At 34.6% G+C, this 14,324-nt stretch overlaps 1 protein-coding gene across 8 annotated transcripts in view; it reads left to right on the forward strand.

The window, feature by feature from the left end:
* The window catches only part of WDFY3 (WD repeat and FYVE domain containing 3), a 247,316-nt gene that overhangs the window by 136,268 nt on the left and 96,724 nt on the right, over positions 1–14,324 (forward strand). For 7 of the 8 annotated variants that reach the window (XM_074323991.1, XM_019731293.2, XM_074323992.1 and 4 more), the window contains 8 exons: positions 30–487; positions 1,920–2,003; positions 6,452–6,623; positions 7,444–7,658; positions 9,556–9,668; positions 11,876–12,107; positions 13,316–13,416; positions 13,569–13,787. In XM_074323991.1, the coding sequence (XP_074180092.1) occupies positions 30–487; positions 1,920–2,003; positions 6,452–6,623; positions 7,444–7,658; positions 9,556–9,668; positions 11,876–12,107; positions 13,316–13,416; positions 13,569–13,787 (1,594 nt within the window). The remainder of the gene's footprint in view (positions 1–29; positions 488–1,919; positions 2,004–6,451; positions 6,624–7,443; positions 7,659–9,555; positions 9,669–11,875; positions 12,108–13,315; positions 13,417–13,568; positions 13,788–14,324) is intronic. The other variant, XM_019731299.2, reaches the window with a different exon arrangement.

Raw genomic sequence — 14,324 nt, forward strand, 5'->3', positions numbered from 1 at the left:
TGTTTGGTTTTGGTTTTTATTCCCTGTAGGCCCTCCTGTCAGTCCTTCGAGAAAGCCATCGTTCAAGAACAGTTTTTCGGAAAGTTGGAGGATTTGTGTACATAACGTCCTTGCTTGTCGCCATGGAAAGATCTCTGAGCTCGCCCCCCAAGAATGGCTGGGAGAAAGTGAACCAGAATCAAGTGTTTGAACTTCTCCACACTGTGTTCTGCACATTGACTGCAGCAATGCGCTATGAGCCAGCCAACTCGCATTTCTTCAAAACAGAGATTCAGTATGAGAAGTTGGCAGATGCCGTTCGATTTCTTGGCTGCTTCTCAGACCTAAGAAAAATAAGCCCCATGAATGTCTTTCCCTCAAATACACAGCCATTTCAAAGACTTTTAGAGGAAGATGTGATCTCGATGGACTCAGTGTCACCCACTTTACGGCACTGCAGTAAACTCTTTATTTATCTCTACAAAGTAGCCACAGATTCTTTTGACAGGTATGGCTCTGCTCAGTGCTCTGAATTAAAGGCTGTACTATGTATGACTTCAACATTAAGGCTTAAATTATAAGTTAACCTGAAGGAAAATGAAAACAAATGAATCTTCTCTCTTATTTGCTTGCCACTTTATTTGTGAATATTACTATTGCTTTGATGTTAAATTTTTCAACAAGGACATCTGTGTATTATTTGTCAATCCAGGGTCAGTTGACTCCCAAAGCATTTAATGAAACAGTTTCTATGAAGCTTACTTTCATGGTGATGTTCACTATTATTCTCTTTTTCCTCTATTCCCAACAATATTAGCTGCATCCGGGCTTACTGATACTAGTTATCAGCAGGAGAGCATGGTTATGAATGTATTTATTTCCAGGCAGATAATGTGTCCTCAGCATAATCCTCGAATAATGACAGAGCTCCCTAAGAGTCATTGGTAGTTCAAGAATCCATACCAGGAGATAGTTCAGACTCAGTTACTCATTCTTTATTTATTCTTCACAAGTACTTACTGAGCACGTACTGCCAAGTTGTCGTGCTAGGGATTGAAGGTTCAGCACAGCACATGATTCCTTTAGTCATGGACGTCCTTTAGCTGAAATACAGACACATAAATAAACAATTACAATATATGATGAGGGAAATCCAGAGTTCTAAAGGAGATCATAAGAGTGCCACTTTACTTAAATCACTTACTTTCAGTTTTCAACTGTTTTCAATTAAGTTCTCACTTTGAAAATAAGGTTAGTGTGATCATGCTGCTAATTTGTCCCAAGCTTTATCCCTTTTGACAGTGACCATAGTTTTATTTCATAAAATAAATGAATTGTTTTTTATATTGCCCCCATAAATAAACCAAGTAACTACTGGATAGAGTTTCTCTTAGGTTTTATATCTTTTACTATGAAATATCTACTGAGAAGTTTCTGGCCTCCAGTAATATTTTTAGACTTCCATATTTAGATAAGAAAATACAAGTAATGTAAGAAAAAACTGTTTTCCAGTTTTTTCCCATCTTGAAAATAAAAGTGCATATATGTTATTATAGGAAACATGGGATCATGTAGTGTTCATAGAATAAGCTACTTAAAATGGAATTTTTTTTTTTTTTGGATTCAACCTCTTTTCCCTTGTTTTCTACTTGTCCTAGTTAGTATACCTCATTTTTAGTTTTCTTTGTCCAAAAACAGGGTTTACGGTACCCTGTTTAACAGTGTGTTAAGTGTTAACATTAATGGGTGAGCCTCGGCCTTAAGCATGCTTTTCTGTTTCCCTCAGTGCACGTGTTGTAGTCTTGTTCCTTGTTCCTGCTGAATATGGAGGACATTCCTTATTAGACTTTTACGGGTAATTCTTGTGAAACTAACCAGCTGCCAACCTGGTGTTCTCTGCTAACCTCTCTAAACCACCCTGTCTGTTTTGTTGTCTGTAGTCGTGCAGAACAGATCCCTCCTTGCCTGACAAGTGAGTCTTCTCTCCCCTCTCCTTGGGGTACACCAGCTTTGTCCAGGAAAAGGTACTGATCTTATAACAGAAGTCAATCTTTATTTGTATGGGTTTTTTTTCTTCTGTGCTTAATTATATGTTAATGTGATGATTGTGTTTTATAACTTGAAATTTTTCTTTTGGGTTTTAAAATTGTCAACTTCTGAGTATATTTATGAGAGTAAAACGTGTTGATGCTATGAAGATATGAAGGACATGTAGAATTTTGTCATTCAACTCAATTATTTAGACTAAAATTTTTTGTTTAGAGCTGTCATATCTTTTATTAAAATTGATTGAGAAATGAGGACTTAGTGCCTCTTTAAGGAATTTTTCTACTTTTTCTTTAAATGTGCCTTGGATAATTCTTTGGTTTTTACTGGTACTTTAAAATGAACATCACAGCACTGGCAAGGAAATGTGTCTTTTCTCAGTCAGATTCAACCAGTTGAAATGTGATGCTTTTATGGAGACTTGTCACAGCTAACCTTTGAAAAAGTGAAGGAAAAATCGGTTCTGTGTAAATCTCTTCCTAAGCTGACCTAGTCTACCTCATATATAAATAAAACTTACAAATATAAAGAATAGTGGTTGATTGACAAGAGTATAGTTAAGATCCATTTAAGATCCATTTGCAACCTGTACTTAAAATGATCACAGTCCATGCAGTTGGCACCAAATACTCTTCCTTCCCCATTTTCCACATAACCAAGTACAAATCCTTAAGTCTTGTATTAATATTCTCCCATTCTGGCTTTTAAAAAAATTAATCCTGCTGCCATGTTGTTTAATGTTATTTCTAGTGTTCAGATTTTGAAACTTGAATATAGTTGGAGTTTTTATATGAAAAATATTTGTTATAGATTCTGTACTTTAATATATTTCAATAGTAATATTCATTAGATATATAAACTTATATTTTACTTTTTCTCTTAAATTTATATTGGAGCTTAAAGATCATATTCTTCTAGTAAATCATGGCATAGTTCAGAATAGATTTAAACAAATTTAGTGTTGTTCAACATCTCTGTTTAAAACTATTTTTTAAAGAGCAGTTCTTAATTCAAGAGACCATAAAATTAATTTGAGTTCACCTAGTTTTTATTTATTTACCTTTTCTGTTGCTATAATAAATGAGGTGCACGTATTCTTTGTGTTTGAAGATTCATGTGCGCTCACTATTCCATAGAACTACTAGATCTTAGAAAAATAGTTTCAATTACTAAATAGTTTTAGTTATTAACAAAAATCACAATTATGATTGTCATACAGAGTAAAGGCTTAAGTAGTACAGTGTTTACAAATATTTAACCCTTTTAACTATTAATCAAAAACTACAAAATACTTTTAATAGAAATTCACAGATTAAAAGAACACATTTTAAAAAAAGAAATCCATCAGACCTGACCATTTACTTAAATGGTAATTTGACAGAGGGAAAACAGCATTTTATTTCATATTATAAAAGTTACTTAAGGCCTTAGATCAAAAACATTTTGTCATCATTTGCAACACAGCTACCTGTAAGGATGCTACTATGTGTTTGACTTAAGGGGACACTGGTGCTCATTCAACATCCTAGTTGCATGAATCTTATCCGTGGGAAAACTAATCAGTTTACAGGTTGGTGTTACCTTAAGGAAACTCCCAGTTCTGTTCGTGCTACTAATAGGACCAATGTTGACATTTTCCAGGGTGACGCTTTGCCCGCACAGTTTGCTCACTGATAAGAATCATAAGCTAATAAGGAAGACAGTGTTTTTATTTCACAAATGCAAATATAGTAACTTTCGAATTTAGAATATCTCAAGAACATTTCAACAAATTACATCAGCTCATGGGCATCTTTTTCTTGTGGCAGAACATGTTTTTGTTGGCAAAAGGAGAAGCTAACATTATTACTGTTTATGGTTTGTGGAGTATTCAGGTACTAAGGAAGTGCTGGGCTTGTGATTCTTGTCTGGAATGTAAAATCCTGGAGACTCTTCTCTAATTATTTTAAGACTTGGGGGAGAAAGAACTGGGAAACTTCATATTTTGAAAACTAAAACTCTTTTTCATTATTATTCATTATTCAAAAGGAATAATGGAATAGGATTATACTAGCTGAACAATGTTTAATCAGAGAGGAAGTGAAAACAAAATACAAAATAATAACTGATTCTCTGGAATATATCTGCGATGGAGAAAAAGATAGCGAGTACCACGTAGTTATCATTACAACATAGTATCCATTACTCAGTGCACATTTGATGTTAATTAAGGCAAAACAAATTCAGAATTTAAATACGTATATATTTCCAGAAGAGGTAGATAAGTCTTAAATATATATAAGAATTTAGATTGCACTATGATGTAGCAATTTCCATAAGTCTTAAAAGAAATTACAACAGAAATTAACTAAATTTTGAAATGTCATTTTACCCTGTCTTTGCACATGGTTAGGTCTTGCTTAGGAATTGTCCATTTAATAAGCTTACCATGATTTCTGAATTTAAAAGATGGTAATACTTGTGGTGATACCTAAGTGATTTAGTAAGAATTAATATTATATAATGCCTATTAAAACAGAACTGATTTTAGTTAATAATTACCATGTTTTAATTTTCTACAATATTTGTAATATATTTCTAGTTTAAGAAGAATTAATGTACTTCATATATAAGAATATTGTATCCTTACATAAGATTAAAAAACGTTTGCTACCATAATAATTATATATTATAAAAGGCATAAAAGACCCCTCCTGGGTGTATCCATAATTTAAGTTCAAATCTGTATTAGATCTGGCAACTCAGAAATAATTTTGTAACTAAAATACACAATCTGAATTTAAGTTTTTTCTCAAATTTGAATTAATTTTTGTGTGTAATAAAAACAGTTTGTATGAATTTCTTAAGGGTTGGGAATTCCTAGTACACTATAGAGGAATTATGAATCGTTTTTTCTAGATGGGTCAAAATAGTTTAAAGACTAACGGGCACAACACAGAAGAAGATAACTCTTGGTAACAAACATTTAGAAATCTGTCTTAGTAAGTTTAGAAGTTAAATCTTTCTGAATAAAATCAGCAAAATAACAAGGAGTGCAAAAATGAGTGGGTGGAGGATATGCTGACTTTAAATAAACTAAGAAAGCCCATGTGCTTTTTTATAAGTGAAGCTGAATACTTTCCTAGAATCTCTGTTAAAAAAAAAAGAATGGTACTTAAAAAAAAAAAAAAATGGCCGTGCCAATTCTTTGCTTCTAAATCACTGACTTAAAGCATCTGTTTCCCAAGCTGCTCTTGTGCCAGCACTGAAACTGCACTGCTCTCAGTGGCAGAGCTCAGCATTAGACAAATTATGCTGAAACTGATTCACTGGAACAAAGAGCTCCCATAGGCTGAAGCCATGCGCATTTGTTTCCTAGTGCCAAGATACAAAATGTGCAAAACTCATGAATTGTAGAAGCATAGTATGAAATAGAAAGTGGAAATCATTGATAACAAAAAATGTTGTATATTCAAGACATGGCTAGGTTATCTAGCTCATAGAAGCTTGTTACATAAAGCATGCCTTCTCTTAAGTTTTTAAAAATTATGATGAATATTTTTCAGTGGTGGGGGGGATTATGTAAAAGAAGGTGAATATAGTTCCATGGAAGCTAAAGGAAAACTCCCTTGATGCTTAATATACTTATCGTCAGGTAGCTAAGGTTCTGAGCCAGCCCTGACTCTGTTCACCCAGTTATAGAGAAGACCACTGTCATCTTGTTAGTCCTTGATGATGTCACCCATGGCTAAGGCAAGGTTAAAAACACATAGGTAATGTCAAAAGAAAACAGTGTCATTGAGGGATTTAGTTCAACTTGCACTCTTATCACATGTCAGAACCATCACCTTTCCTAGAGCTATGATTTCATCTATTCACTATGATTTCACCTGTTCTTTGTATCTTCTGATATAGATGCCATTCTTTTATTTTTTTTCTTTCAGTTTTATTGAGGTACAGTTGGCCTACAGCACAGTATACGTTTAAGGTGTACAGCATAATGACTTGACTTATATTGTGAAATGATTACCACAGTAAGTTTAGTTAACATCCAACATCTCATAGATGTAACAAGGAAAAAAAAAATGTTTCTTTCCTTGGGATGAGAACTTTTAGGATCTAGTCTCCTAGCAACTTCCGAATATACCATAGAGCAGTGTTAACTATAGTCATCGTGTGCCATGCTTTAGTAAAATAATCCAAATAGTTAATGATAAAGAGCCTAGAATAATTGACAGTTAAATTGTCTATGTATATGACTCATTAAGAATTGATAATATGTTGCCTTTCTATATCCCAAACTTAAGGTGTTTTGTAACCTAAACTTGAATTACAAGGCTTTTTGCTTATCAGTCGATATAGGTAACAGAAGATGAAGAAAATGAACAGCGAATGTGATTGGAATTAAATACCAAATTACACTCTTTTTTTTATTGTTTTTTTATAGGCATGCATATCATTCTGTTTCAACTCCCCCCATTTACCCTCCTAAAAATGACCTGAAACTACATGTGACAACTTCATCTCTCCAGAGTTCTGATGCCGTCATCATCCATCCTGGAGCTATGCTTGCGATGTTGGACCTCCTGGCCTCTGTTGGGTCAGTGACACAGCCAGAAGTAAGCATGGATATGTTAGTTCCTTCCTATCTTTAATGAGTGAAAGGATGTGAGTGTGACTGCATGAGCAAGGGAGTGGGGCCAAGAAAGGTGGTAAGTGATATGAAACTGTTCCATATCACATACTAAAGTAGGTAAAGGGAAAAAATGTATAGGGTTTTTCTATATTAATTTTCATTCATTTATAAGTTAATTTTTATTAGTTTTCTTAATGGTAGATATGAATGTTTTAGAATATAATTCATTTGTCACAAGTGCAGCCAAGATGGTTACTTCTTGTGTGAAAATAATTCTGTTTCTCCTTGTAAATCTTGCTTAGCAGTGGAAACTGTTAATAAGTAGTACAAAAAGAAAAATGACCGAAGATACCACTTAGAGATCATTTATCCATTTTGATTGTGTAGCACTCAAGAGTTTGGGTGAACTGGCATTTAGGTGACATATTTTATTAAAATGTTACATGGCTTCTAAGGCCTAAAGTGATAAAACTGTAAAGAATAGGCCTTCGTTTGTACTGGTTATTTACCCACCATGAAAAAGCTTTACAGCAACTATTTCTATAAAAATAAAAATGCAGTTATGTAGTACAAAAGGCTTAGAAGAGAATGGAGTCCAGCAGGGTATGCTAGCAAAATGAGTACAGAAAATGTTTGCTTCGCCCCGTAGTTGCTGTATCACTCTTAGCCAGCCACTTAATTCATCTGAATGTAGTTTGAAGCATGTAGAGGCCTCATATGAAAAGATGCGCTTCATGTGGAGAGAACGATCACCTGTCTTACTAAGAACACCCTGGTGGCATGGATTTCTTTGTTAACTTTAGCATGCTTTGGACCTTCAACTTGCCGTGGCAAATATTTTACAATCCCTGGTGCACACAGAAAGAAACCAGCAAGTCATGTGTGAAGCTGGTCTTCACGCACGCCTGCTGCAGCGGTGCAGTGCTGCGCTGGCTGATGAGGACCACGCACTGCACCCGCCCCTCCAGCGGATGTTTGAACGATTAGCCTCTCAGGCCCTGGAGCCCATGGTGCTGAGGTCAGTGGTTCTCATTTTCACGTTCGAATAAGCCGCATTTAGGAATGGTAGTTCCTGGAGTCTTTTTATATGCAAGAGCTCTCGCTTTCATAGACATGTGTTCAGGTATCTGTGGGCAAAACCAAACACAACAAAAATGGGCAAAATGCTCAAAATATAGCACTTAGATAAATCTAGTTATTAGTAAACAGGATGTTTCTGTCCGGGCTTATTTCTTCCACTTGGATCCAACACTCTCTCACTTTCCTTTAAGTCATGTTATATTGATGACTTGCATTTACTTTATATTTAAGAAATTTTTATATATGAGAACTCTTTTAAGAAATACTTTTTTAACTTTTTTGTTTTAAAATAATTATGGATTCACAGGAATTTGTAAAGAGAGATCAGAGAAGTTCTGTGTCCCCTTCATCCAGTTTTTTCCACTGGTCACATCTTATGTAACCATAGTACAACATCAAAACCAAGAAACTGGCATTGGTACGATGTATCCATATGTACTGTAGTTCCCTGTTATTTATCATGTATGTACATTTATGTAACCACCACACAATCAAGATGTCACAAAGATCTCCTTGTACTACTCCTTTATTGTCACGTCCTCTCCCCTAACCCTCACAAACCACTAATCTGTTCTCCATCTCCATAATTTGTTACTTTTGACAATGTTAAATAAATAAAATCATACAGTATGTCACCTTTTGAGATTGGCTTTTTTCACTTATAATGCCATTAAGATGCACCTAAAGTGTTACATATCCATAGTTTGTTTCTTTTTATTGCCAGAGTATTCCATAGTATGGATATACCTTCCACAATTTAACATTCAAGAAAAAAATAAATAAATAAATAAATAATATATATGTTAAATAACCTTTTAATGGAAGAGAAAACAGTGCTGTGCTGTATATTTTAGGGATGCAACAATATTTAAAAAAATACTTTTCTTAAAATTACCTAGCTAAACAGGTTATATAAATCATCTTGTCCTTCCTTACAAAAATATATATCTTGTCACTTTAATAATATAAACAGCTCTCTTTATAAGATATTTTTTTTTTCTGCTGGTACAGTACAACTTTTTCATAAAAATTTTATGAACTTTCTTAAAAATGGTTGGACTTCATTTGTAATTTTTTTTTTTTTTAACTTACTCCAAACCAATGATGGATTAAGAAAAACCCAGGCAGTAAACATTTGTTAAACAGTGTTGTAGCAGGCAGTGTGCTAGGCCTTGATAATGTCAGGGTGAATGAGACAGTTCCTAGTCACTTGGTCCATCATCTTATGGATATGTTTGGAATCCTAAACTATTGAAAATAGCATGGGGATTCCCCCCTGATCCTTTTTGGTAATCTGCTGCTTTAAAAGGAGAGAGAGAGAGAGAGAGAGAGAGAGAGAGAGAGAGAGAGAGAGAGACTGTCTCATACCCAATACTAGTACATATTTTACTAAATAACTCTACTGCCTGGTTAGGTAAACAGAGTAAGCAATGGGAATCAACCATTTGGACATGTTCAGGTTTTATAGTTAATGAATTCTTAGAAGAAAAGTTCACATAATGGTACAGATACCCGCTGCTGATAAGCCATAGGTTATAAAACTAATTGTATATTGCACTCTACATGGGAAACTAACAAAGGGTACGTCACATTCCAGAAAAACATGCTCCTCGGATTTCATTTTCTAGCCTTTCACAATATTCTGTGCAGTTTTCAGTGCTTGGTGGTTAAAACGTAAAATTAACATTGTATATTGTTTTAAAATAACTGTTTGGATTGCTTTTGTATTTTAACTAGTGTGTTATAATTCATTGCATCCCTTTTTTTTATTGTTTGATTTATAATTTATGAAATGTTCTCAATCAAGGAATAGCTTTGCTTTGTTTTTTCTTTAGGGAGTTTTTGCGTTTGGCAAGTCCATTAAATTGTGGTGCCTGGGACAAAAAACTGCTGAAACAATACAGGGTCCACAAACCAAGTTCACTGAGTTATGAGCCAGAGATGAGAAGTAAGTCAACCTTTGAAGTTGTCTTTTTTTGGTTGATTTTACAAATAAAAATCATGTGGGGGATGAATATTATTTCAAGAAGTTTGACTATGAAAGAAAGGAAAGGGAAGAGTTTGTTGTTGTTTGTTATTTAAATTGAGAAATACAGGATCTCATTGATTGACTAATGGGGAAGGAATCACTGATACAATAAGTGAGATCCAGAGGAGATGAGGATTACACGTAGAATAACCCTTGGCTTGGAAGGGATTATACGTCTTTACTTTGCCTTTCTCAGGTAGCCTTTGCTGCTGGGCTAAAGAGTAGTTGATTGGATTATTAACAGACTGAGTTTGCAGGATAGCTATTGTAGGGGGACAGGGAGGACAGGAACTTAAAACTGATAAAAATAGTTGAAGAGGTACAGCAAGTTGTATGAGCTGGAAAGGGAAAGAAGTGGAGCTAGGCAGCTAGTGATAGGCTCGGAGGAAAAGGACAGAATACTGGACTGGAGAATGTCTCAGCCAAAAAGCAAACGTAGTGAGAGAAAAGGAATGAGAGAACTGGAGGAATGGGGCAGGATAATGGCAGCCTGTGAAACAAGCAAAGCAAAGGACCGTGCCCACATTGTGGAGTGAAGCAGAGGTGAAGCTGACTGGAGGAAAGGTGATCACAAAACTAGAAGCATGGTGTTCGGTCGGTCGTCCATGTGGACCTTGACATCCCCCGGTGCGCTGCAAGAATGAGTACAGAGAAGACTGAGAGTGAAATGCCAGCGACAGTAGATAGCAGTCTCCTAGACGGCGGTGTGATAGTTTTGCTGATGAGGAGCCTCTCAGGAGAAGGGTTTGCTTTAGGCTGAAAGACTGAGGAAGGTTGGGGGATAGCAGAATGCAGTCTCTGTCTGGCACCGACCACAGAGAAGCAACAGATTCCATCCACTCAGAGCTTTCCAGGGGCTTTCTCAGTAGAGACCTCAGTTGCACTAGATTTCCTGCCAATGTTAATTCTGTGGTTTTGTTGGTTTTTTTAACTTTACAGTTCATTTTGTATCATTGTTAGCCATAGCAATAAGGCATTTGTTTTGATGGATTAAAGTGACCATTACTAGTAAAGCAGGAAAGAATACAATTTAGAAAAGTAGAATGGCTGCTTTGAAAGGACATAGTGATCAATTAGTTCAACCCCTTGTTTTTCAGGTGAGAATCAGAGAGATTAAACAACCTTCAACCATTATTTCTATTTGAATTTTTTTCCCCCTGCAAATTATTATAAGTGATTAGTGAATACTGTTTTAGAAACTTTAAGATCTTTTGAATTCCAACAGTTTTAGTGGAAAACAAAGTATTGCAGTTTTTCATATCAATTAATATGCATGCCTCAGATAAATATATATATATATTTGTTGTACTTTGCACAGTCCTTTAGAAGTGAGTTGTGATTTCCTTTGCAAAGAGTAGAAACAAGAATGATTCTTTTCTCTCAGAGAATATTGAAATATTTTTGTGGTTGCCTGAATGCTTAGCACCTTAAAGAGGGAAACAGCTACATTCATGTAGTTTATCTTGAGAGGGAGTATTTTCTCTATTACGTTTATAATGCATTCCTGAAAAATAGAGCAGTTTGTTTAAAATTTGTCTTTTCATTCTTGAAATTGTTATCATTTACATCCAGATAGGAGTTTTTTAATTGAAGTATTTTGTGATCATGTATTTAATTTTAGTAGTTGTAAGGTAAGAATTGAAAGTGGGGAGAAAATGGAAGAAGTTTCTTCTATTTATTTCTGATTATTTTCATAAGAAAGATGACCTATTTCTTTCCATTATAATTCTTCTAGAATATTTTGCTTTCTTTTCTTAAAGAGAAATAATAATTTTGTGAAATATAATCTGCTTTTTATAAATATCACTAGCTTTAATTTATAATTAAATCACATTGTAAGAGTGGCTTGGATTGTGGTTATTGGTGATTTTTATTCTTATTTGTAGTCTGTAGTTTGCAACATTTCTACAATGTGTTTAGTATTTTAGTAATAAAAGGAAACACATTCTATTTACGTTTAAAAATGAACATACAGTACATTAAAACTGGATAACAGCTTTGGTATTTTAAAAATAAAATTATTGTATATTGAAACAGAACAGTGGTATTTAAAAATCAGCCTTGTGAAGTCATTATTTTAGAAACCTACCTGATATTTTTCCCAAGAAATTTTCTTTGACTTACAGGTAGTATGATTACATCTATGGAAGGTCTGGGTTCTGATAATGTTTTCAGCTTACATGAAGATAACCATTACCGGATAAGCAAGAGCCTGGTAAAATCTGCTGAAGGAAGTACTGTACCCTTGACCAGGGTGAAGTGCCTGGTCTCCATGACTACCCCACATGACATCAGACTTCATGGGTCGTCAGTTACTCCAGCTTTTGTTGAATTTGACACATCCCTTGAAGGATTTGGGTAAGGAATTTACAAGGTAGCCAAGTCTTACTGTATTATTTTATGCCTCATACTTGCCTTTTACCAAATAAATCTTTGGTTTTAAAACTACTTGACTAAAATATACTGTATACTATGTATTTTCAAATTACTGAGTTCTTTGAGCATGTTATTTTAATATTTTTATATTTAATTATTTTTAATTCTAAATAAATTGATATGGTATTAGTGTCATCAACCAAAAACCCATGGTCCAAATCTGTTTTGTACATTTTATTTTTTTGTAAACAAAGTTTCATCGTAACAAAGCCACACTTATTTATGTATGTATTATCTGGGGCTGCTTTCAAGATAGAGTGGCAGAGTTGAGTGGTCATGGAAGACTATCTGGTCTGCAGACTGTAAAGTATTTATGGTCTGGCCCTCTCCAGAAAATGTTTCCCGACCTCTGATTTAGTACAATAAATTTATAGATAACATGCAAATTAAAATCAGCCTAAAAGCTCTTTGGGTTTTATCGTCATCCTTTCTCCTAAATCACCTAGCTTAGTATCTTATACATTATAAATGTTCGGTGACTATCACATCAAATGAGTAAATACTTGTAAGTTGCAGAAAAGGCTGTAATAGCAGAAGCAACAATAAAGACTATATAGAGAAGTGCAGGCGAGTTTATAAAGTCCATCAACCTCTTAATGGACACAGATGCTAATAGGATAGATCTATATCAGTGCCAGTTATTTGTGGGATTCCTATACATTGATCTAAAACTATAAATTATATTTTAAGAAGTTTTTTATGGGTTATTATCAAATAATAGATTAAAACATATTTGGGAATAGGCAGAACTAATGAGAACAGTGGTAACAGAGGAGAGTGACTCATTGGACAGGGGCCCAAGGGAATTTTTCTGTGCTGATGAAAGAGTTCAAGTGTCTTGAACAGGGTTGTACACTGGTATATTTACCACATACAATGTATACTTTGATTTTTGTTTTTAATTTAAATTTAAAATGATGCTACTGGAGATTTTTAAAGTGGACCTTTCAACAATCACATAATTAAAAGAAGGGAAGGACTTTGTTAGGTATCCAGACTTCCTCTATCATCTGTTATCTCGAGTTACACTTATTATAAATAATGGCAGTTTATTTCACTGTGGTAAGGGTATAGTGATAACAGAAGAAAATAATTGGTCTCTAATATGTACATTGTCTTTTCTTCAATAGTTGCCTGTTCCTACCCAGTTTGGCCCCTCATAACGCCCCCACAAATAATGCCGTCACAACAGGTCTTATTGATGGGGCTGTGGTCAGCGGCATTGGTTCCGGTAAATACACTTTGTTTGTTTATGAGATTCTTTTTTTTCAATAGATTATATTGTATTTAGAGTTTACTGCTTTTTAGGTTTTGTTGTTTTTTTTTAAGTAAATATGAGTCGACACAAACTCTTTCATTGTTATTTTCCTGTTTTTACTGTAGGTGAAAGATTCTTTCCTCCTCCATCTGGCTTAAGCTACTCTAGCTGGTTTTGTATTGAACACTTTAGTGCTCCTCCAGGTAACCACCCCGTCAGACTTCTGACTGTTGTACGCCGAGCAAATTCTTCTGAGCAGCATTACGTGTGCCTTGCCGTAGTTCTGTCAGCAAAAGACCGATCTCTGATTGTTTCCACCAAAGAGGAACTACTCCAAAACTATGGTCAGTGTCTGTCTTTTTCTTTTTGCTACTTGTGATCATTAAAAGTATTAAAGCTCACTTTAACATTCATTTTTTAAGGTCCATCTGGTAATTCTTTTACGATTTAAATTATTGTGGAACAGGTCACATGAAATCTTAAATACTGTTTATCAGTGAATTTTAAGATGCTTTTAAGAGACTTAGAAACAGTGGAGAGATGCCTAAAATAAAGATTCATCTCAACTTGCCAAGAACTCACAGCTTTTGCTAGGAAAGCAGGTTGCTTGTTTGATATATTTTAGTAAGAATCTTCATTGGCTGTAAATGCTGCTTAACTAATGCATATTTATTGAGCACCTGCCTACCATATGTGCCTCTGCGCTAGACACAATAACATTTACTTAATCCATTGCTTATCTTCAAGACTGAATACATACTACTTAATAATCCTAATCCCATGCAATGTGCCATAGCGTAATGTTGCTATACAATAGAACTTCAAACTCAAGGCATTCATGAAACTCTTTCTAAATGATGTAAATGACGTAAAATATAAAT

Source organism: Rhinolophus sinicus, linkage group LG02 (genome assembly GCF_036562045.2).
Source record: "Rhinolophus sinicus isolate RSC01 linkage group LG02, ASM3656204v1, whole genome shotgun sequence".
NCBI classification, from domain to species: domain Eukaryota; kingdom Metazoa; phylum Chordata; class Mammalia; order Chiroptera; family Rhinolophidae; genus Rhinolophus; species Rhinolophus sinicus.